General features: G+C 35.7%; 1 protein-coding gene across 1 annotated transcript in view; it reads right to left on the reverse strand.

Annotated features, from left to right (window-relative positions):
• wit (kinase protein wishful thinking) overlaps window positions 1-24,009 on the reverse strand; it is a 226,228-nt gene that overhangs the window by 67,297 nt on the left and 134,922 nt on the right. Inside the window, exon 6 of the mRNA XM_090412820.1 lies at window positions 4,285-4,454. Coding sequence (XP_090268946.1) covers window positions 4,285-4,454 — 170 coding nt within the window. The remainder of the gene's footprint in view (window positions 1-4,284; window positions 4,455-24,009) is intronic.

Raw genomic sequence — 24,009 nt, forward strand, 5'->3', positions numbered from 1 at the left:
TAATTTAGCTTATACTGTAATTTTTTTTCTCCAAATTTAAGCTAACTGATGGATGAATTATAATTATTCCTACTGCTTATTGTATTTGCTTAACGCGATTTTGCTTAGTGCACATTAATCGATGGATTAATTAATGGCAGGAATTTGATGATGATGAAGCGTGGTTTCCCTGTATTCTATATTCCTCCTTTCAGCTTATCCCAAACAAGAAACAAATCAAATGCAGAAAAAAAAAATGTTGGCTTCACAAAACCACTGGAAGGCACTTTGCAAATGCATATGGTCTCAATCAGTTCTAACTTCACTGATTTCCCAGAAACTCAAATCTCACTAAAGATCTCCGATTCTTTATATCTCAAAGTTGGCATTATTTCATGAGTTTATTGTGATATTCCATGTCAAGAGGATAAGCAACCTAAATTTTTGTATGTTAAACATATCTTTATTTCACTATTAAAATTCATTTGCTATCTTGTATCACTCTCCTAATCATTTTGAACTTTCTGAGTTTATTTTTTAAACCTCGACTTTCTCTAATCCAACATTCCTAATATAACTATTGTTTCCTTTTGCTTTAAGATAAAAGAAATACAATCAAGCCAAATTTACTCAATAACTGTCATACAAAGATGTCAACATTAAACTCCAACTGGCTTTTTTTTTGACTTTCATTGATCTAGTAGACAGAAATTGAGGCATTTGCTATCCCTAATGATTCCCAGAAAATTCTGTGATCACCTTCCTTCTGGAAATACCAGATATTTGTATTCATTCTCCAAACACTTAATGATCTCTTGCTTTATAACTGATCCTTTAAGTGAATGCACTGTCATGATTATTCCAATATTTGAGGGGGGGGGGAATAAGACCATTAGAATGATCATGAATGTTAACTCTGCTCTCTCCAATCAGATTCCAGTAATGGAGGCTGTTACATTATGTTAAAGACATGACTTTGGCATCAAGTATGTAGAGCTAAAAGAAATACCATAATGATAAATTAAGTCAACAAACTGTCATGCAAAGAAGGAAACACACACACACACACACACACACACACACACACACACACACACACACACACACACACACACACACACACACACACAAACTAGAATCTTCTAAATCACAAAATTAACATAAAAACCAATAAGAATAATTCAGTAATGCAAAATAACGGGCTATTCACCTAGAGTATGTATGTTTGAATCCCACAGATAAATAATGTCTTGAGGCAATAGATAGTTTTCACTGCCCAGTGTGAGCCCATTCATCCTGCTAAATGGAATGGATTTTTTTTTTTGGAAATAACTTGAAAAAATTCACTCATATTTGGTTCTCGAAGAATATTATCTAATTCTAAGTCAATTCACAGTACTCAATATATGCTATAGGTTTTCTAACCTTTCATGGATGGGATTAACAAAAAAAAAAAAAAAAAAAAATATAGATATTACAGAAATATAGAGATAAGAACAAAACCAAATGGTATACGAGTTTCAATGTTTGCAGTTATCTCAGAAATAACAATGGGACAAAGCAGTTGTATGTTCAAAAAGCCCCTTGCCAACAACAATTCCAATAGCATATAATTTTCAGCTAACAAAAATATAAGAAAAGTCACAATGATAAATAATTTTTGATTAATAATAGCAATGATGCCCCATCACTTATTTCATATATTCAGCATACAGTTTCCAATGTTCTGCTCTTTGTTAAACCTTTTTTAAAAAAATTTAAACTTTGAATGAGTAATGTCATTACCAGTACTCTGATATGCACATGATCAACAATAGTAATTGTAATGTCAAAAAAAAAAATCATCAGTGAATTTCTTTTAGCATTTTAGCAATGCCTTTTTAATTAATGCTTTTGATAATCATAATTGAAAATGCTTACCAAAAGCATGCAGATACAATATACTAAGTTAAAGGGGGGGGGGGGGAACATACCTGGTATGTTTTTATCAGGTATATTTTCAAATCATCATCAAAGAAGAAGTGTATAAAATATTTAATAACACATACTTCCTTTGTATCCATTAAGCTTCCCAAATTGAAGTTTACCATCTTACTAAAAATTATTAAACATTAACATATCCACAAAATATTATATTATTCTACCTGGGATCAGTCATAATAACATATTCAAGTTTTTTTTTTTTTTTTTTTTTTTTTTTTTGTGTTCTTTTAAATGTACTTGCACAAATCTGTTTGCTCAAAATATGAGACCTCATGAGCAAGAAATTTTGTAGACACCTGGATAGGAAAAAGGATAAAATTTAACCTTCAGAGAACACAATAATGAGTTTAATATACAAATTAGAGAGAAAGAGATTACCATAATAAATTTCCTGATATGTACCCTTGAGTGGGTAAAATGGTACTATAACCATACTACATTATTAAATTTATTATCACTAATCTCCTATAAAAAAATTTCCTTTAAATTACTTCATCACTTGTCAATACTCCCATAATGTCATATCTTATATTTGCCTTCTAGGACATGTCTTGACTAAATCAATCCACCTGGATCTTGGTCTTCCTATGGGATTTTTTCTCATCATCTAACCTGGTTGGCCGAGTGGTTAGCAAATCCACTTTCCAGCCAGAAGGCTGCTGATTCGAATCCTGCCGACATGGATATTTGCGATTGTCTATGAATATACTAATGGTGGTTGGCGGTAGATGGCATTGGTGTAGTTGGTGGATTGAGTGATGGAGACAGAGTTGTAGAGCCCTCCCTCAATGAGTCTTTGGTTACTCCCTAGAGGTGTCATGTAATAATAATAATCATTTTGGCATCAAACATCTGTTATATGAACTTTTCCTCTTCTATTCTGTTTAAGTGATCACGCCGCTTTAGATTAGCTTGTGCTCACACATTCCTGAATGACAACGTCACATTTCTTCTAATATATTCATTTTTAATATCATTCTTCCATCAATGCGATCTGTTTTTTACTATCCTAATTTTCCTCAGAACTCTCATATCAGAGTTTTATTTTGTTTTTTTTTTGCCAATTTTCATATCCAATTTATTACAGTTGTTATTCAGTTTAGTTAAAGAATCTGGAGATTTGCACTGGATTTATATAGGAGAATATCATATCTGCATAAAACAGAGGTAGGTTGATATTCCTAATTCAGACATCAAGTTTCATTCTACTTTCTTTCAAAACACAATCCATATAGATGATGAATAAGAGTGGAAATAGCATGCACCTTTGTCATATACCTGATTTTACATCAAATCATCTTCCTGTAACGTCTTCAATTCTAACTGCTGATTTACAACTTGAATATATAGACTATGCTCTGTATAGTTTTCCCATTTATCACATATAATCGTAGTATTTTGAAAATCTTTTGTCATCTTGTTTGTATGCTTTTCCAGATCAACAAAACTTACTACATCACAGGAATATAACAAGGATCTGTACCACAAAGTATAGGTCCTTGTTATATTCCTACAATTTTTCAACTATCTGTTGTAAAGTGAAATTCTGATCTTGACAACCTCTATATGAAATAAACCCAGCTTGTTCCTCTCCAAGTTTTTTCTCTTCCATAATTTTTCATAGCCTCTTCTCAAGTAAGCCGCTTGCATAAATCTTACCTAAAAACACTTAGCAGAAAAATTCCTCTGCAATTATCACATTGTTTTATTTCTGTTTTTTTTTATAGATGGCAACTATGACAAGATCTACTGAAATCACTTTTTATCAGGTCTTCTGAATTATGGAGTGCAGCCATTGCAAAACTTTGATACCTCTATATCTGAGTACTTCTAGTGAATATCATCTACTCCAGCTGCCTTTCCACATTTCTGGATTTGGATAGCTTTTGTAGTGTTTTTTAGTGTTGAATATTTTCTACTAGTGTTTTGTCACTGCTCATTTCATTTAACAGGCTTTCAAAGTAATTACTCCAGGAATCCATAACATCTTCAATTTTTGTGCCTTTATTATATCTGATTCCTTTTTACTGTTATCTTTCCTCCATTTCTAAGCTTTTCAATTAAGCACTAGATATTACTATTGGAATGAGTAGTCTACAAAAAAAATAAAAATAAATCATGTATTATAGTTTAAACTACAAGCAAGAGAAAAACTGAAACATTGCTGGAAATAAATTTTTGATATTTAAAAAAAAAGTCCCACAATCAGAAAGTAAGTAATGCAATTTAACATTATTTGTTGTTCATGAAAACAGATAAAAATAAATAAATTTTAAAAGAAAAAGGGAACATTGAAATTGTACATTAAAATAGTTAACATACATCAGCTAAAGATGTTGTTTCAGCAATCTGTTCTTCACCATTCTGATAGTACTTTGATCCAGATATACATATAGCAAAACCAAAATCACAGAGAAGACAGCTACCATCATTTTTCACTAGAATATTACGAGATGTCAAGTCTCTATGTGCAATGCACATTTTTACTTTATCTATAAAAAAAAATAATAATAAACAAATAAAAACAGAAATTCTGTATAATACTTAAAATTTACATTTAGGAGATATCCATTTCAAAATTTTAACAACCTTATTTTTATTGTTGATTTCAACATATACAAATTATTATTTTCAAAGTATAGTAAACTCATCTCACTTTTTTTAATAGCTGAAATTGTCAAACAGCAGATCTTATTTCAATTCAGATGAATCTTAATTAACTGGTTATGATCTACTGCAAGTTTTTTTTTTTTCCCTATGATTCTCACACACAATATAATGGTAAAATTTAAGAAATAAACATGCAAGTAGAACAGATTTGCAATATGGTATTTTTATGATTTTCTCCTTAATTCTGAAACTGATGTAATTTGAGACTAGTTTAATTAACAAACAATAATAAAAAGGCAAACATATGAACTTGCAACATCATATTTTTTAAGCAATACAACATCACAATAGCACACAGTACAATATCACTGTACAGATTGTATCTGTACAGTGATATTGTCAAACTGTGTAAGATGGACCAATCTGCTTCTGATACTTGGGGCTACAGCCAAAGCAACTAAGGTTAAAAGGTCAGAGTAGTATGTCTGTCAACTGTGTGTGTGCATGTTCTAACTTGCCTGCTAGTTATAGAAAGAATGATCATGTAGTATAGAAAGGGTATAGAAAGCATGAGCATGTAGCTTGGTTCTGTATACAGTTGTATTCTTGGGGTGGCGCTAGTGTCCTTGGTAAATGTGGCGGTCGAGTTTAGCTAGTCTAGAAAACGTGTTTTTAAAGTTAAATATAGTGTGGCTTTTTGTCACAAATTGTGCTAAAATTGTGCATCGGTTAGAAACAAGTGTCCTTCAGTGGTATTATTGTTTAGAACTGTGGTGTATATATTGTGTTTTCACTGCCGTTTGTATCACTATATCAACGTGTAAAGATGGCGTCCAACAAGAAACGTACGTCAGCGGCGCGCAGGACTTCTACTACTACACGAAAGGCTGGCTCAGCGTTAGATTTTTCGCAATGGATGCGTTGCGGAAACTGCTACATGTATGCACCGAAAAATGTGAAGGATCTGTGGTCGGTCTGGCAAAATGAAAAGAAAGAAAATGTCGACGTATGTGAGAAGTGTCGGGATAGGCTGGAGCGTTTAGGAATGGAAGCTGACATCGGGACCGTAGCGGAAGAACTTCGGCGGGAGTTTATGAAAATGAAAAATGACCTTCATCTTCTTCATGAGGAAGTGGAAGTGATCGGTAAGGAGATACTGGAAGTTAAAGCTGAGTTTAATGTGTTAAACAGAGAAATTAGGACTATAGAGATTACTTTAGCTGAAGTAACTAGAACAGGATTACATATGGGTGAGTCTTTGGTGAATGATTCAGTAATAAATAGTATGGGAGTGATTGGGAGTCAACATAATAAAACCACAAGTAGCCAAGAAGAAATGAGATGTAGTGAGAGTGGGGGGGGTAAGTAATAGAGAGTTGAGTAATGAAGCTGGGAGAGTCATGCTGAATAGTGTAGAGAATGAGTCCATGAGTGTGAACTTGAATGAAGTTAATAGTGGTAAAATATATGGTGATTCTATGATTAAGGGTATGGAGAGTGGTATGCATGAGGAGTGCTTGGCTGATGGTACAATAGAAAGAGTGGCTTTAGCAATAAAGAGAGGGCATGAAACAGACAAGATGATAGTTATGGTGGGTACGAATGACCTGAGAGGTAGTATAAATCGGGTAGGAAAAGATTTAAGAACATTATTAGATATTGTGAAGAGGAAAAGTGTCAATGGGAGAATAGTGTGTGTGCTGCCTCGTTTTGACAATTACGAGTTAAGTAGACGAGCAATGATAATGAATGATATGATTGCAAGAATGTGCAGAAAAAGAGGTCTGGAGTTTGTTGATGTTTGGAGTGTGTTTGAAGGAAAAAGGCAGTTGTATGCTAGAGATGGACTGCATCTTAACATGGAAGGACATAAGAGATTGAAGAAGTTATTGTTTTCTGAACAGGTTGAAGTTATTGGGCAGGGAAACTAATATTGAAAAGGTTGAGTGTAAGAGAGAGAAACTTTAGCACTGATTGTGTATTTATTGATCCTTATAGGCAGAATAAATTGCAGAAGAGAGGGGAAAAAAATCGGCATAGGACTACGGTAGTTAGTGACTTATATATCAGTTCTAAAGCCGGTACAAGATCTAGAGGGAATCTGCAATTTTTGTATACCAATGCTAGAAGCATTAGAAATAAGAGAGAAGAATTTTTGGCATTAGTCAGTGAAATCTCACCAAAAGTTGTAGGCATTAGTGAAACTTGGCTGTCAGCAGAAGATGTGGTCACTGGAATTGAATGTGATGGGTACAGTATTTTCAGGGAGGATAGAGAAGATAGAACAGGAGGAGGAGTACTGTTGATGATAGCTGATGTGTTGCAGCCAAAGAAAGTAGTATATCATGATGATAGACATGTGAATGAGAGTTCATTTGAGGCAGTCTGGTGCGAAATAGTGACCAACGCAACCAAATATACAGTTGGATGCTGCTATAGGCCAGGGAGTACAGGGGGAGATATTGAATTCATGCATCAGCAACTTAGTGCAATGAGTGAAGGCTTAGTGATTATTATGGGGGATTTTAATTATGGTGATATCAATTGGAAGGAGGAAATATCACGTAGCAAAAAGGAAATGGAGTTCATACATCTGCTACGAGATAATTACTTGAAACAGCACGTAACTGAAGGGACACGTGGTGTGAGAGTGTTGGACCTGGTTATTGGTTCAGAGGTTATATGCTTAAGTAAGGTGACCTCGTTACCTCCAGTTGGTGAAAGCGATCATGTGGTATTGACTTGGGAGGTTGCAAAATCTGTGGATTTTTCTATTAAGAAGGGGTATGTACGAAACTACAGGTTAGGCAATTATAACAAGCTTCGGAGTGAGCTTGCAGCCATCCCATGGCAGAACATATTGCAAGGGAAAGATGTTAGCAGTGCTTGGGATAAAATCAGCGGGTATCTGAGGAAAGCAATATCAGATTGTGTCCCCATGGTCAGGAGGTCAAACAAGGCAGGCATTAGATGGATGAGCAGTAGTATCAAGCTTGAACTACAAAAAAAGAAAATGTTATGGAGAATTTACAAGGAGAAGGGCGATCAGGACACCCATGAGCAGTACAAGGCTCAAGCTAGGAAGGTTACCAGCATAGTAAGAAAAGCTAAATCAGATTATGAGAAGACCTTAGCCAAAGAGATCAAGGGTAATCCCAAAGAGTTCTTCCGCTATGTGGCAAGTAAGAGGAAGAATGACTTCGGAAGGATAACCTTAGTGGGTGCTGATGGTATTGAGGTGACAAAATCAGATGTAATAGTAGAGTTACTGAGTGATCACTTCTCAAAAGTCTATCACCCAAGTGAGGATATCTCTATACCTATAGCAATACCTAATGTGAGAATTGAAGCTAAAGAATCAGAGGTATTAAATATATTGCGAAACTTAAATGCAAACACTGCGGTAGGCTTAGATGGAATATCAGCTCGGGTGTTGCGTGAATGTGCAAATGAATTGTCAACCCCTCTTACCTGGATATTTAATTTAAGTTTGAACTCTGGTATGGTCCCTAGGGAGTGGAAGTTAGGCAAAGTGGTTCCTTTGCATAAGGGTGACTCTAAAACTGCAGTATTGAATTACAGACCAATCACCATCTCAGGAGTAGTGGTAAAAGTATTGGAAAAGTTAGTTAAAGACAAAATTCAAGAATGGGTGGATCAGGATATGATACTCTATAGAGGCCAACATGGTTTTGTTAAAGGTAGATCCTGCCTTAGCAATCTATTAACTATCCATAATAGAATAACATCAGAGTTGGACAAAGGAACTGGCTACACAGTGGTACTTCTGGATTTTGCTAAGGCTTTTGACAGGATACCCCATAGAACACTGTTATGCAAATTGGAGCAGATGGGAATGGATATTAAATTGGTGATATGGATAGGAGAATGGCTCAGGGAGAGATACCATAAGGTGGTGTATGGAGGAGCCGAGTCCAGAATGAGGCAGGTGACCAGTGGTGTGCCTCAGGGCTCTGTGCTTGGGCCAATGTTGTTTAATTTGTATATAAATGATATAGGAAACGGCTTAAAGGGAGATATTCAGTTGTTTGCTGATGATGCAAAGTTGTGTAGTGCAATAAAAAATCAAGCTGATGTTGAAAGTTTGCAGGAGGATTTAAATAAGCTGGTAAAATGGGCAAAAGAAAATGGATGTCAGTTCAATGTGGAAAAGTGTAAAGTCTTGCATTTTGGGATTAAAAGATTACCAGCTGTGTACTACATCGATGGAAAGGTACTCCAAGAGATTGATGAGGCTAGGGACTTAGGGGTATTGGTAGATAAGGAGATGAAGTTCAGAGGACACATTGCTAAGGTGTCCAAGATTGCACATAGGATTACTTGGTTGTTGAGGAACACACTGACATCCAGAGATAAAGAGGTTATTATTCCCCTTTATAAAGCATTGATACTTCCACATTTGGATTACTGTGCTCAGGTCTGGTCACCTGGATTCCTTGGAGATGAGGAGGCTGTGGAGAGGGTTCAGAGAAGAGTGACCAAGTTGGTGAGTGATATAAAAAATGCTCCCTACATTGATAGATTGAGAGCTTGTGGATTGCAGAGATTGGTTGATAGGCGAAGAAGAGGGGATATGATAAAAACATTCAAATTACTAAAAGGTTTTTATAGGATTGATGCAGGGGAAATGTTTCAGCTGTGTGATAGTGATGGAAGAACAAGAGGTCATCTCTGGAAATTAAAGAAGAGTGTGGTTAACAAAGGTGTCAGAACAAGGTTTTTTGCCTGGAGGGTGGTGAATGAGTGGAATTCATTGCCTGACTTTGTTGTGAGCTCTTCATCTGTAAATGAATTCAAGAAGAGATATGACAGATATTGTTTTGCTAGCTTGGGTCTCCCGCGATGAGTCTACTGACTCCATGGAGATACCCGTAATAATAATAATAATAATAATAATAATAATAATAGTTGTGAGGGAAGAAAAATCCAAGTTTCCATGAGGAAAAAAGTCTACCACTTACATGTGACAAGTTAACTTACCTTGAAAAGTACTTATAAAGGTTCTTCAAGTATTAGACAGGATTTCAATCCAGGTCTTTTCAACCAAATTGTATTGTCAATACCCAATGAGGTATGGAGGATATGTGGATGACATTTTTGCAATATGGAAGGGCACTTTGGAAGAATTACAACAGTTTCTCTCAAAAATAAATGCACTTCATCCAAGGATCCAGTTCACCCCTAGAAGTAGAAGTAAATAAGCAATTAACCTTTCTAGACCTCTTAATTCTTCACCAACCAGATGGTAACCTACAATTCGCAGTCTATAGGAAGGAGACTCATACAGGCCAGTACATCAATGCTGAATCACATCACCATCCCAGTCAAAAGGCAGGTACTATAAATACACTGGTTCATAGAGTCCACTCCTTTTGTTCTTCAGAAGAACTATTACAAAAAGAGTTACAATATATTAATTCCTCCTTCATATCCAATGGTTATAAAAATTCTTTCATAAAAAGAGCTTTAAGTAGTCGTGCTTCAGCATCCTCTTCAAATACAGAAGAAACAATGCATATACCTATCCCCTATGTGCAAGGCATTAGCGAATGCATAGCTAAATTGTTAAAACCACTAAATATTTGTGTAGCCTTTCGACCCATCAGAAAAATCTCTACATTCCTCATGTCTCCAAAGGACAAGCTCCCACATCTCAGCTATCCAGGTGTCACCAGATTCCCTGCTCTTGTGGATTATCATATTTTGGACAAACAGGAAGATCTGCTCTGATCCGGTTAGAAGAACACAAGTCGTATATTCAGTACCTTGAATCTGAACAGTCTGGACTTGCAGAGCATGCCATCAACACTAGACATAGAGTTCAGTGGAACAAGACAAAAGAGATTCACAACAAAAGTCGGTTCCTCATGGAACGGCTTTACAAAGAAACGTGAAATGTTACTTCACTCCCCTAACCTAAACAGATCCGATGGTCTACGTCTTTTCTCCTTGTGGGAGATAGTACTCTATAAATCAGCAAATCTTTCCTAGCTTTTGTAATTGTATACACATATATATATAAATTGTATTTATTTTATTAAAAAAATAAAAAATATGTTTTTTTTAAAAAATAAATTTAGGAAATTTAACCTTAGCTACTTAGGGGTTGCTTTGTGAATATATCAGTTATTGTTTAATTAGCCTTTGTACTTGTACTGATGATGCCTGCGATACTCAGGCAAAAATTCTACTAATAAAGAATATTTTATGTGAGTTAATTCCATTATTATAATAGTAAGTAATGAGGTATGAAGGCTTGTGGACAAAGATCTATATGTTATCATAACATTCTTACTTCAGATACTTCATCTTTTAAGCATAAAACATTAGTTGGTATTCAACATGTTTTGACCAATTTTGAGCCATTTCTATTTTAACCTTCTAAATAAGAAGAGAATGATTTTAAATTAAATTAATTACTAAAATGAAATTTTAAGTCATTCATAAATGTAATAATAAAGTCATTATGAATGTCTGCTCTATGATTATACATATCTAGTTCATTTATTCAATAGTACATTTTTACACATTTTTCATATACCTATCTGATGAGCTTGATCAAGATAGTTGTGACACACACACACTTAAGGCTCTTTTTGCAAAATGACTAACCTTTCTATTGATAGTGAGCATACACAAGAGCTGCACTGCTTTTGATACAATCACAATTGTGTCAAAAAGACTTTAAACCATAAACCAGTTGTCAGGAGAGCAAAAAATTCTTAAAAGAGATAATAAAAGGCAAAAATATGATTGACAAGTATACAGTAGTTACTACTGTTGGAATTCAAATACAGCAAACTCATAGGAACTACATGTATAGTTGTTAGAGTGAATTTTCTTTTTAATAGCATTGTCTGAAGTCAGCTTGACTTTTTTGGTAGTTTGTTATTGTGAACGAGCATGGTATAAATGAGTTTCCTATAGTCAACTGTATGTGAATGCAACACATGCAAGGAATGGCAAAGGTGGATCCAGACACATATGGCAGGGTCTACCTTTTATTCTTGTTTGAACTGATAGACACTAAGCTCAGTTATAGTATAACTCACAAATATGTGGAATTTTACCCTAAATATTAAAGTCTAGCAGCTTTCAAAGGTAAACTGTAGATTCAAATATATAAATATTGGAGAAAACAATGAAAGTTTTGAAAACAAGAACCAGATCTTCGAGTCTCAGTGGAAAACTCTGAAAAAAAAAACAAAAAAAAAAACACTCACTGATTCAGCCAGATGTAAGTGATGAGGTTGTTTGCAAGTATAGAAAAATCCAAACTTTGTGGTGGACTCAGAAAATTAAAGAGGCAGTCATGGAAAAGAGCATACGAAACTCTATCTAATAAAATTTGCAAATGTGCTGAGAAAATACAAAGAAAAATGCAAGAAAGGTAAACTGTGTATAAAAGTAGCTAAATAAAAGTCAAGAGAAGACATGAGCAAGATTATATAAGATAAATATCATGAAGATGACAAAACATTCCGTAGATGTTGAAGCTAAAAAATGAAGAAAGAGTACTGTAAAAGGAATCAATGATAAAGGTGATATAAAAACCAATATATATATATATATATATATATATTCTGGAAGTACAGAATAAATTAATTTCTGAAGACAAACTTGAAGAATAAGCTGGAGCTGGATTTTCAAGACAAACAGGTGTTCACTTTAATAGTTAGTTGAGAAATTATGGAAATATAATAGGGATCTGTATTTAAGTTTATAGATTTGGAAAAGTCACACAACAAGATCCTGCCATGGGCATGGATGTTTGTGATTGTCTGTGGAAATACTAGTGGTGGTGGTTGGCGGTATGATAGCATTGGTGTAGTGCAGTCAGTTGGTGGATTGTGTGGTGGAGACAGAGTTGTAGAGTAGGTGCCCTTCCTTAATGAGTTTTTGGACTCCCTGGAGTGTCAAATAATAACATAGGTGCCAAAAGAAAAGCTTTTCAAATGATACAATTATTTGTGGTAAATGTAGTACATTTTTAGGTAATTCACTATGAGTTGATTTGCATGAATAATAAATAACCAGAATTTAACTTACACAGTTTTTTTTTTTACTTATGTTACATAACTTCTTGAAGATGCTGTCAGCCATAAAGACCTGGTTATTTATTATTCGATGTAGTGCGATAGGAGAAAATGACGAATGGGAGACTAGTAGTGTGATAGGAGAGAATGACGAGCGAAGTATGAATGAGAAAATAAGAGTCGGGAGTGTGGAAGGCTTGAATGACAGTGAAGTTTACGGAGATAGTTTTGATTGGGTAAATGAATGGCGAGTAAGAGTGACTAACTTGCAGAGAGGGATAGATGAGCTGAAATATCTCGTGAATGAGATTAGGAGAATGGAAGAGATGTATGTAAGGCGAATCAGAGTAGGAGTGAGAAAAAGTTTTGGGAAGGATAGAAGAGGAGAGAATAGAAGCAGTAGGAGAGAGGGAATGAGAGCAAGGTTTAGGCATGATAGAAGAGGAGAGTATAGAAGCAGTAGGAGAGAGGTATGGGAATGATAGAAGACAGGAAATGAGAGAGTTATGTGAACAACAGAAGAGGAGAGAACAGGATAAGTGGAAGAGAGGGAATGAGAGAGGAGTATGGGAGTGATAGAAGAGGAGAGAATGGGAACAGTAGAAGGAGGGAATGATAGAAGAGGAGAGAATAGAATGAATGGGATAAGTGGAAGAGAGGAAATGAGAGAGAGTTATGGGAATGACAGAAGAGAAGAGAGGGAATGGTAAGAGGTGTAATGTATGGTGACTCAATGATCCGTGGTATGCAAGATAGAAGAGGAGTGTTTACCTGGAGGAACAATAGAAACTGTGGCTATGGCAATTAAGAAGGGTGAAAGGGTGGATGAGATGATTGTGATGGTAGGAATAAATGACCTGAGAGGCAATATAAATTGGGCAGCGAGAGATATGAGATTCTTGCTTGAGGTAGTATGAAAGAAGACACAGAGAGGAAAGATAGTGTGCATGCTGCCTAGGTATGATTGTGATGAGCTGAGCAGAAGAGCAGTAATATTGAATAACATAATAGCTAGAATGTGTCAGAAGAGAGGATTGGAATATGTGGGTGCTTGGACAGCGTTTGAGGACAGAGAGGAATTATATGCGAGAGACTGCTTGCATTTGAATGAGGAAGGACATAGGCATCTGGAGAGATTGCTGTTCTGAACGAGTCAGTGTGTCAATGCAGGGAAACATTGAATGCCCAAGGTGGATGGTAGCAGGGGTGGCCTCTTGTGGGAAAGGGTATTTGGGAGAAGGGGGACAACATCAGGTAGCACTGAGCCTAGGGGAGTCTAGAGGGGATAATGCTGGGTATAGAAATAGTGGCATTTTTATGCTTTATGCTAATGCCAGGAGTATCCAGAATAAAGGAGAGGAATTGGTGGCACTGATAGCATCAGCCTGGCCAAAGATTATTGGGATCACTGAGACGTGGTTGACAGAAGAGGATATAATAACAGGAATAGAAGTAGCAGGGTACAGCATTTTTCAGCAGGATAGGAAGGGAAAGCGTGGCGGTGGTGGTGGAGTACTGCTTATGATAAGTGATGACTTATGTCCTCTAAGAGTGGAGGCTTTGGAAAGCATATGGTGTGAGGTAGAGATCGGCAAGACAGGATATTTAGTAGGGTATTGCTACAAACCAAGGAGCACAGAGGGTGGGGACCAGGAGATGTTTAGACAGTTGAGCTTGGCAAGTGCAAGAAGAATGATTGTAATGGGAGATTTTCACTACAGCAGTATAAATTGGGAAGAGGAAGATGCATGTAGCAATAAGGGAATGGAATTTCTAGAATTCTTGAGGGACAAATATCTTAGGCAACATGTAGTAGAGGGAACAAGAGGTTCAAGAGTTTTGGATTTGGTCATAGCATCAGAAGAGTTGATAATAACTGAGATGACATCTCTCCTACCAGTTAGAGAGAGTGACCATATGGTTTTGACTTGGAAGATGAATAGACATGCAGGAGTATCAAAGAGACAGGAACATATGTGGAATTATAAGGCAGGTGATTATAATAATCTCAGACATCAACTTGGGGAAGTTTCATGGAGGGAGGAATTGGAAGGCCGGGATATCATTAGTGCTTGGGAAATTGTGAAGGAATATTTGTTAGCAGCAATAGTAAGCTGTATTTCACAAGTGAAGAAGAGGATACAATTTGGTGTAAAGTGGATAACAAACAATATTAAACAGGAGCTTTAATAAAACAGGATATTAAACTGCAAGCAAAAAAGAGGCTATGGAAGAGATACAAGGAGACAGGTGAAGAGCAGATGCATGAAGAATATAAGACACAGGCCAGGAGAGTGACTAGTATGGTAAGGAAGGAAAAACTGGAATATGAGAAGAGATTGGCCCTAAGATCCAAAGAAAATCCTAGGGAATTTTTTAGCTATGTGGCCAGTAGGAGGAGAAATGATTGTGGAAGAATGACATTGTGGGATAAAAATGGAAATAGAGTGACTGATGCAGAGGACATAGTGGAATTGTTTAATGAACACTTTATTGGTGTATTTCATCCTGGAGGAGTAAATTTTAATACTAGAAGGATAGGGCAGGTTCGAGGTTTAGAGGTGCAGGAGGAGAGTGTGTGTTCCAAATACTGAGTACTCTGGATGTCAGTAAAGCTGTGGGACTGGATGGTATTTCACCACGAGTTTTGAGAGAATGTGCTAAGGAACTGACAGCTCCTTTGACTTGGCTTTTCAATGAAAGTCTGGCTACGGGGAATGGAAGGAAGGTAAGATAGTGCCATTGCATAAGAGTGGTAGAAGACTGGAAGTGTCTAATTATAGACCAGTTTGTATGTCATCAGTAGTTGTTAAGATCTTGGAGAAATTAGTTACAGACTGTATACAACATTGGGAAGATGAGGGTAATGTGAGAGTCAACATGGATTTCTGAGGGGGCACTCTTGTTTTAGTAATATGCTAGCCTTTTATAATAAAGTTACAAGAGCAGTAAATGAGGGAAAGGCATTTGACAGGGTGCCACATGATAAGCTGATATTTAAGTTGTAGCACATGGGTTTGGATGTCAGGTTGGTCAACTGGATTCAGGATTGGCTGTCCGATAGATATCAGAGAGTTGTGTATGGTTGGGCAGTTTCAAGGAGGCAGAGGGTTACAAGTTGGGTCCCACAGGGCTCAGTACTGGGACCTATATTGTTTAACCTTTATATCAATGACACTGTCAGTGGATTTCAAGGGGATATTCAGTTGTTTGCAGATGATGTGAAGCTGGGAAGGGTTATTAGTAATAGTGCAGATGTGGTAGTCATGCAAGAGGATTTGAAATCGATGGGACGCTGCATACTCCATTGGAGGAGATATACTGGAGGAAGTAGGAGAGACAAGAGATCTGGGGTTGATGATTCATAGAAACCTGAAATTCAAAGGACATATTGCAAAGGTGGTGAAGGTAACACAGAGGATTGCTGCAATAATGAGAAGGACGCTGACCTGCAGAGATAAAAGAGTTATCATTCTGTTGTATAAGAACCTGATCAGACCACACTTAAGACTATTGTTCTCAGATTTGGTCACTGGGATTTGAAGGGGATAAATTAACTGTGGAAAGGGTACAGAGGCAGATAACAAAGAGAGTTTCAGGACTGTACAATGTTGGTTATAAGGATCGGCTGAAAGAATGTGGACTGCAGAGTTTGGTGGATAGAAGGAGATGTGATATGATTGAGACTTTTAAACTGTTGAGAACTGGTTACAGGGTTGACACCCAGGAGTTCTTTTGCTGGATTGAACAGCAGGAAGGAGTGATGACAAGAGGCCATCCCTGGAAGTTATGAAAGGAAACTGTGAGCAAGAGAGTGAGGAGCAGTTTCTTTGCATGGAGGGTGGTTGAACCGTGGAATGCATTACCTGATAGTGGTGAGAGCGAGAACGGTCAATGAGTTTAAGGAGTGGTATGATAGACTTTGTGTTTCCTAGGAGGAACCTCCCACGATAAGTCTTTTGACTCCTAAGAAGCCTAAATAATAATAATAATAATGTATCATTAGTACATTATACAGAGGAATACAATGATTTTTTAATGCAACATAGGGTGAAAGACAAAGATACACACTATCTCTACTATTATTAATCATCTATATGAATTCATCTATATCATTATGAAGGAAAGTGACATCAAACCTGATATCAAAATTAGAGATATTCAACTGAGCTTTTTTACTTTATTTATACTCCTAAATAAACATAGTGTACATCTTCAGGATTCTTTGAATAGATTAAATAACTAGTGTGATAAATTTGGTCAAAATCACCAAAGGCAAAAACTGTTCTCAATGAAGGACTACAAAAGTAAAAGATTCTGCTATCTAGGCAAAATTTCTAATTACAATGGCAAAATAAATATGACATTAAAAAAAAAAAAAAATCAGCTAACGACTTTTTATTCCCATATAGGGAGTAGGCATGGCCGTTTTAGCCCTATCTATCTTTTGGAGACTGAGTGGGCAGTTCAATCTCCACTGGTACCCAATTAGAGATAGCTCAACAAGTGACACCATCTCGTGTTCCCTAACACAATATATTTATTGTCTGAAATAGCGTGGGTTCTACAGTCGATTTTCTTGAGTTAACATGAAGAAAAACCTGAGTTTCCTGGAGAAAAAACATGCTTGCCTGTGTCAGTAATCAACTAACTCGGGAACCGGTCGAAAAAAGGCTTAGCAAAATTTCCTCTAGTTGCCAACTAGATCAAAACCAAGTCTTCCTTCATGCAGTAAAGCGCTATGGAGTGCAAACACCACATCCACTGAGCTACACACGTATATAATAAAAAAAGCAAAGCTGGCATGATGCAGAGTCAGCAAAATAAATTTACATTGAATATGAAAGAAATTAGCAGTATAGAAGACAGCATTCAAAACCAATTTTAACTTATAAATCTCAGAGTTGAGTTAAAAAGAAAACAGTGATCAAAGACTACAGAAAGCAGATGTGAAAGTTTTGAGAGAAAAGAATATTGGTTCTGCTCACAAATGTGGCAGAATATGTGAGGAAAGGAAAAGGTTACTAAAACAGGTTTTTAACGATGTTGGAAGTTTATTTTTCCTCAGTCCTGAAGATATTTTCAGGCGCAAACTTTGTTTGCTTACACTTGGATAGAGGATTAAACTAAAATTATTATAGTCTAACCAAGTGCAGAATAAACTTCCAACATCTTTCTCTAAATCCAGAGTAATTCAATAATAAGGTGGTACACCTGTTGACAACTTGTACAGGTAAATATGACCTCTCCTATTGCTTCTGCCTTATCTCCACGTTTGGGTCTGTCTCCCACTGACGAGACCTCGATAAAGGTCGAAACCGGTCTGGGTAGTGGCCCTTCCCTTAATGCATAGCAGTATACATGTCCGCAAGGAGATGTGCTTTGCATTATGGGAGATACTGAGACAAGGAGTGATGAGAGCTTGGTCCACCTTTGCTCAGAGTTGCCTGGTGTTGCACCACCTTACCTCAGTCCTGAAGATATTTTCAGGCGCAAACTTTATTTACTTACACTTGGATAAAGGATTAAACTGAAATTATTATAGGTTTTTTTAATGAGATGGCAGGAAAAAAAGACCCTAGAGGAAGACCAAAATCTATTATGGTTTCGTACAGTTAAAAGCACAAGAAGATTAAAATATAAGATCTGACTATATGGGGATCCTGACAAATAGCAGATAGACATTAATTGCTGACAGACAATTAATAATAATGTAAACATCATATAGTACTATTATAGTATCTTGTGCATCCTTTGGGGATGTATATATATATGTATATATATATATATATATATCAGGAATTTGATGAATCCTGGACAGCAGTAAACAAGAGTTTACTGTAAAAGTGAAATACGATAAAGAGTGAAATCATATAGACATTACTGATGATTTTACTACTCAGCCCTTTTTTCTGGTATTCAGTTGCTTACAAATTCAGCAGTACTTTTATATAAAGAATTTATTTAGGCAAAATTTTGTTGTCCTGATCTGTTCTATTCTTTGGAAATATTGTAAGGAATGGAATTTTCTTTGTAAAATTGGTGTTTACTGGTGTTAATAAATTTGCATATTATAAACATCATGATGCAATAAGTGAATCAGCATAATAGTAGTATTTCAATATACTGTGAGGAGGGGTGGGGAGAACAGAAGAAGAAAAATGAACCAAGAGGGGGGGAAGCAATTATTCTTATTATTTTGTGACACCTCCAAGGAGTCCAAAGATTCATCGAGGGTGGACACCTACTCTACCACTCTCCATCTCCACTGCTTCCATCCGTCACTATCATCTACACCAACACAATCTACTGCCCACTACCACTAGCATTTTTTTTGTCTCTAAATTGCATGGGCCACGAAGGCCAATTTGTCTGTATGCGGGAGGAAAAACCTAAGTTTATGGAAGAAAAAACCCTGTTACCTTTGCATGAGATCGGCTAACTCACCTTTCATGTCCTCTCCCAGTCCACAAAATTTTAAATTCCACCTACTGGTATCCAGTATTATCCTCTCAGAAATTTATAAGTCTCAATCATTTCATCTCTCTTTCTCCTGTTGACTACAGTCCACAAATTCTCAATAATCATCACTGTATTCATAATCTGTATTATTCCACAATCCTAATATTACGCACAACTTTCCACTCTCTCCAGTGTATCAGTATCACATGGAAACCAGCAGACCAGACCTGCATGCAATAATCCAAGTGAGACCATATCAAGGCTTTGCAAAGAGACAAAATGACTTCCTTATCCTTACACGTCAATCAGCATTGCAGTTATCTTCTGAGTGGCATTCGTAATCTTTACTACATAGCTCTTGAACTTCAACGTCCAGTTTACTAAAACTCCAAGATTTCTAGCCTGATCAGTTTCCTTGAGCATAATCCATCAATATAATATGACACTGGATATCTCATTACACCAAAGTGCATAACTTTACATTTGTAAACATTGAACTGACAGCCATTTTTTACATGCCCACAATTCCAGCATATTCAAATCATTCTGCAAATACTACATATCAGCCTCATTCCTGATTTCTCTGTTTATCTTTGTATCATCAGCAAACAGTTATGTCACTTGTCAAAATCTTGCCCAATGTCATTATTGTAAAGAATGAAACAATGAACCAAGTACTGATTTCTGTGTTATACCACTTGCCTTAAATCTTGCAGACTCACATCCCCCATATACCATCTTTTGATAGACTTTTAGCCATCCTCTTAACCACACTAATAATTTCTAATCCAATCCCATATTTTCCAATTTATGCAAATCTTTCATGTATCCTGTCAAAAGCCTTAGCAAAGTCTAAAAATATTATGGTGTATGCAGACCCCTTGTCTAACTCAATGATGACAACAATATTATAAAATGTGACCAAGTTGCTTAAACATGACCTTTCCTTAGTAAACCCATGCTGTTCACTGCAAAGTATAGATCCTCTGTCAATTCATTTCAGTACGCAAGCTCTTATTAAAATTTTCACAATCTTAACCACCACTCCACTGCACCACCCTCGTGCAATGCATATTACATATATTATACTATCATACATTATTTCTACTCCCGGGGAGTCTTCTCTGTTCTGAGGCTCAAAAAGGAATAACCAATTCAGTTGCACAATCTTTTAGCATCCATGTCAATATCCCATCAGTCCCTATTGCTGAATTCTTATTGTGTTGGTACAACAGCTCTATACCTCCTCCTCATATACCTGAGTTTCTTCATCCATGAAGTGGTAGCAGTAAGCTCAATGCTGCATACACTAGGTTGATAGCTTTTAGCAAAACAGGCATTCATTAGTTGAACAGTTTCTTCTTCATCTGTCAACCACATACTATCTGCATTCAGGTGTGTTCTGTCATACTCATTCTTTCTTTTACTTGCAACATAACATAATTCTTTAGCTTGCTGAGTCAGCTTCTTTTCATACTTGGGCTTAGCCTGACATCATGACTCTTCTGGCCTGCTCCTTATAACTTTCATAAGTGACATAATCCTTACAAATATGGCATTCCTTCGAAATCATATTTTTTTAAAGATTCTCTTGTTTAATAAGATTACACATCCATTTTACTACTATCCTATTTATTCCTTGAACTCTAGGGACAGGGACACAGTTCAATACTGCATAATTTAAACATTTTTTAAAATGTTTCCAATGCACTGCTGATATTCTTCCCATCAAGCAAACAATACCATGGGAAAGAACCTAGCATACACCTCAGTTGGTCATAATTTTCTGCTTTGTAATTCAGCATGTAACCTTTTTTCTGAATGGAAAATCTATAAACTTAGCCACTTCCCAATTCAACTGTACGATCGCTGTCATCAACAGGATGCATAACATTCACATCATTAATTAAAACTGCCTTTAACAGTATAATTGGATCTAAAACTCTTTGACCATGAGTTCCTTCTGGTACATGCTGCTGAGGTGGTTGTCTTGCAACAGCTCAATGAATTTGGTTTCATTCTTCTCATGAGATTTCACAGCTACTCAATCAATGTTTAGATAATTAAATTCACCCATGATGATTAGTTGTTTTGCACCCATCATCTTTATTTGATAATGCATTTTATCATTACTAGCAACCAATCCACTAAGCCTGTAACAACACCACAATTATGTATTTGATCTTGTTAGACTCCACCACACACCAAATGACTTCAAACTCACTGCCACATGGAAAATTGTTACTAGTATTGCAGTCATAACTTTCCACCCTAAACAGACTTAAAATCATCCAATATCAGCAGAATACCTCTGCCTCTCTTATCCTGTATCCATCCTTAAAATACTGTACCCTTTACTCTCAACATTAGTCAATATGTCTGTCTCTATAACCAAGCAGGTCAAGGGGTCAGTTACTGTGCTTTATTTGGGCAGGAATGAAAGGAATTAAAACTTCACACATATATATATATGGCTTAGAAGTTTTTCATGTTTCAGTTGTTACATAGTAATTCTGAAATAAACACTTTTTCTGAGATATTTACTTGTTAGCTAGCAATTTTTAATTTTACAGGTTGGAAAGCATATTATATTTGACCAGAAATTACATTGTTTTCATTCATATTTTACTCTACCATAAGCAAACAAAAATCATAATTTCCTGATGATATTTGTACATGACCTGATAATACTACTCCAGTAATCTACTGTTTATATGATCTTCAAAACAACGATACTTAAACTAAGCAAACCTTGCATGCATGCCAACTGACTTTTGGTACAACACATTTACTGGTGATTCAATTATCAAAATGGCAAATTGCTTTTCTGATGAACAGTAGATTATCATTCATGCACATAATTAAGCTTTACCAGATCTCCAATATTGTCAGATCTCATCTTTTATTTCAGTCTTCTTAAGGAAGCAACATTTAATATATACTGCCTATTTCCTTTTGAAGCAGTGTCAAATGAGCTTTATGATTTCATATTTTTGAGACAAATGATGTAATGAATCGCAAGCAATACAATGTTCATGACGGTAGGTTTTGCAATACTATAAAAGATATAATTTCATCTGGTTCTCATCTAATAAATGCACAAACAGTCTTGTAATTCTTTTTTTCACAGCTTTCTACTTTAATATACCCACCCTAATTTTTCATACATAGCAGGAGAATATCAGACTCAGACTAATATTCTCCTGTTCCCAATCGTCTAACAACAAGCAACTATCCTTCCCATATGTGATAAGAGTCTGAGAACACATCTCTAGAATTTTAAAGAAATTTTGTCTTTATGTCTTATATAAGTCATTAAATAAACTCTTAACCTTTTCTGATATATATAAGATAAACTGCAACTGTTTTTCCTACTCTGATATTTATTACAGGTTTCCTGCACTTGTAAACTCCTATTTTGGTCCATTCTGTCAAGATATGCAATAAGAACACAAAGATCATATTTGTCTTCCCCATTCTGATAAGATGGGTCAATAGAGAACAGACTCTACTAGCTGTAGAATTCAATTTATTCCTATGTAAAATCTTGGAAGAGCATAAGATTTTATATAGGAGCAGCTTTAAATATGAATGTCACTTCAAAGAGAGTTGTGAAGCACAATGCCACATCCTGATCTAAACTGTGACTGCCTAAAGATTGCAAAATGATGGGAAGTCATCTTCATTTGACATCAATCCTCAGAAGCCCCCCAATTTTTTTAGATTTTTATTTATTCAATTCCACTGTCTTGCTTTATTACTCTAAAATTTGTGCTACTTAACAAATGCTAATGCTTCAAATACCTACTTCCTTAAGTGTGAGAATTTCATCCTTCAATCCTTATTCAATTACATGGGATGAATAAATACTTCGATCGACCAAAATTGTAAAAATTCATTGTAAGCAATAATTAATCCCTTTACTTGAGATGAAAAACCCCAAATCATCTAAGAAAGGAAATATAACAGTATCCATCAAACAGACTTGGTGAAAAGCACCAGGTTTATGTCTAATGTACTACTGAAATTCCATCTGAGCAATGTGGGTCATATTTTGACTCATCTAAAAAAATTAGATGGGATTGAAATGCATTCTACTACACAGTTATCTAACATTAGCATTATTTGTTGTGATTCTTGCACTAACTTTCAAAATTCAGTTCAACTGATGTGGCCTCAATTTTGCAATGATAGTTGCTTCCAGCAGTAGTCCTGTTTCTTCCTTGTACTTCTAGATGTCTTCATTTATCACTTATTTAAGATTTTTTTTTTTTTTTTTTTTTTTTAAAGAAATATGATATTGTCTTGAATAATAGTAAACCCAATTTTTGGATCATCAGAAAACTGATTTTTCTTCTAATAAAGAACACAAATGCCATATGATTTTTCTTAATGCACTATTCACAGTGTCATTGTATTCACAAGTCCATGATAGCATTACTAAATGCAGCCTTTATACTTAAAACAATGCAATATCAGATGTATTATCCAATGAACTTTTTTTATTATTATTAAATCACAGTCATGATAGATCGGTTTTCTTTATTGTAATATATTTAGTTCCATAAAAGTGAAATTTACTTTTATGGAACTTTTTCATGGAAAAAAGTGTAAACATTTTTCTGTTTATCCCACCATTCCCAGTAATTCCCAGTATACATTACACACTGTACAATCATCCTGGCATGATAATGGATTCTGAGATAATCTTACTATCCCATCTGGCTTCCAATTTATTCTCATTTGAAGTTACTTAGGTCAAGATGACCTTTGCTAATTATTACACTACAGAAACATAGATACTGTCTGCCAGGTTGCTTAGTCTCATGTCACTGGTGAATTCCAGTAAATCTGAGAATGACTAATATTATGGCTAGTGTGGATATATGAATTGTATATTTGGTAATATATTGTACCA

The sequence above is a fragment of the Typopeltis vanoorti genome, chromosome 23, assembly GCF_054136105.1.
Source record: "Typopeltis vanoorti isolate ZY-2024b chromosome 23, IOZ_Tvanoo_1.0, whole genome shotgun sequence".
Taxonomy (NCBI): domain Eukaryota; kingdom Metazoa; phylum Arthropoda; class Arachnida; order Uropygi; family Thelyphonidae; genus Typopeltis; species Typopeltis vanoorti.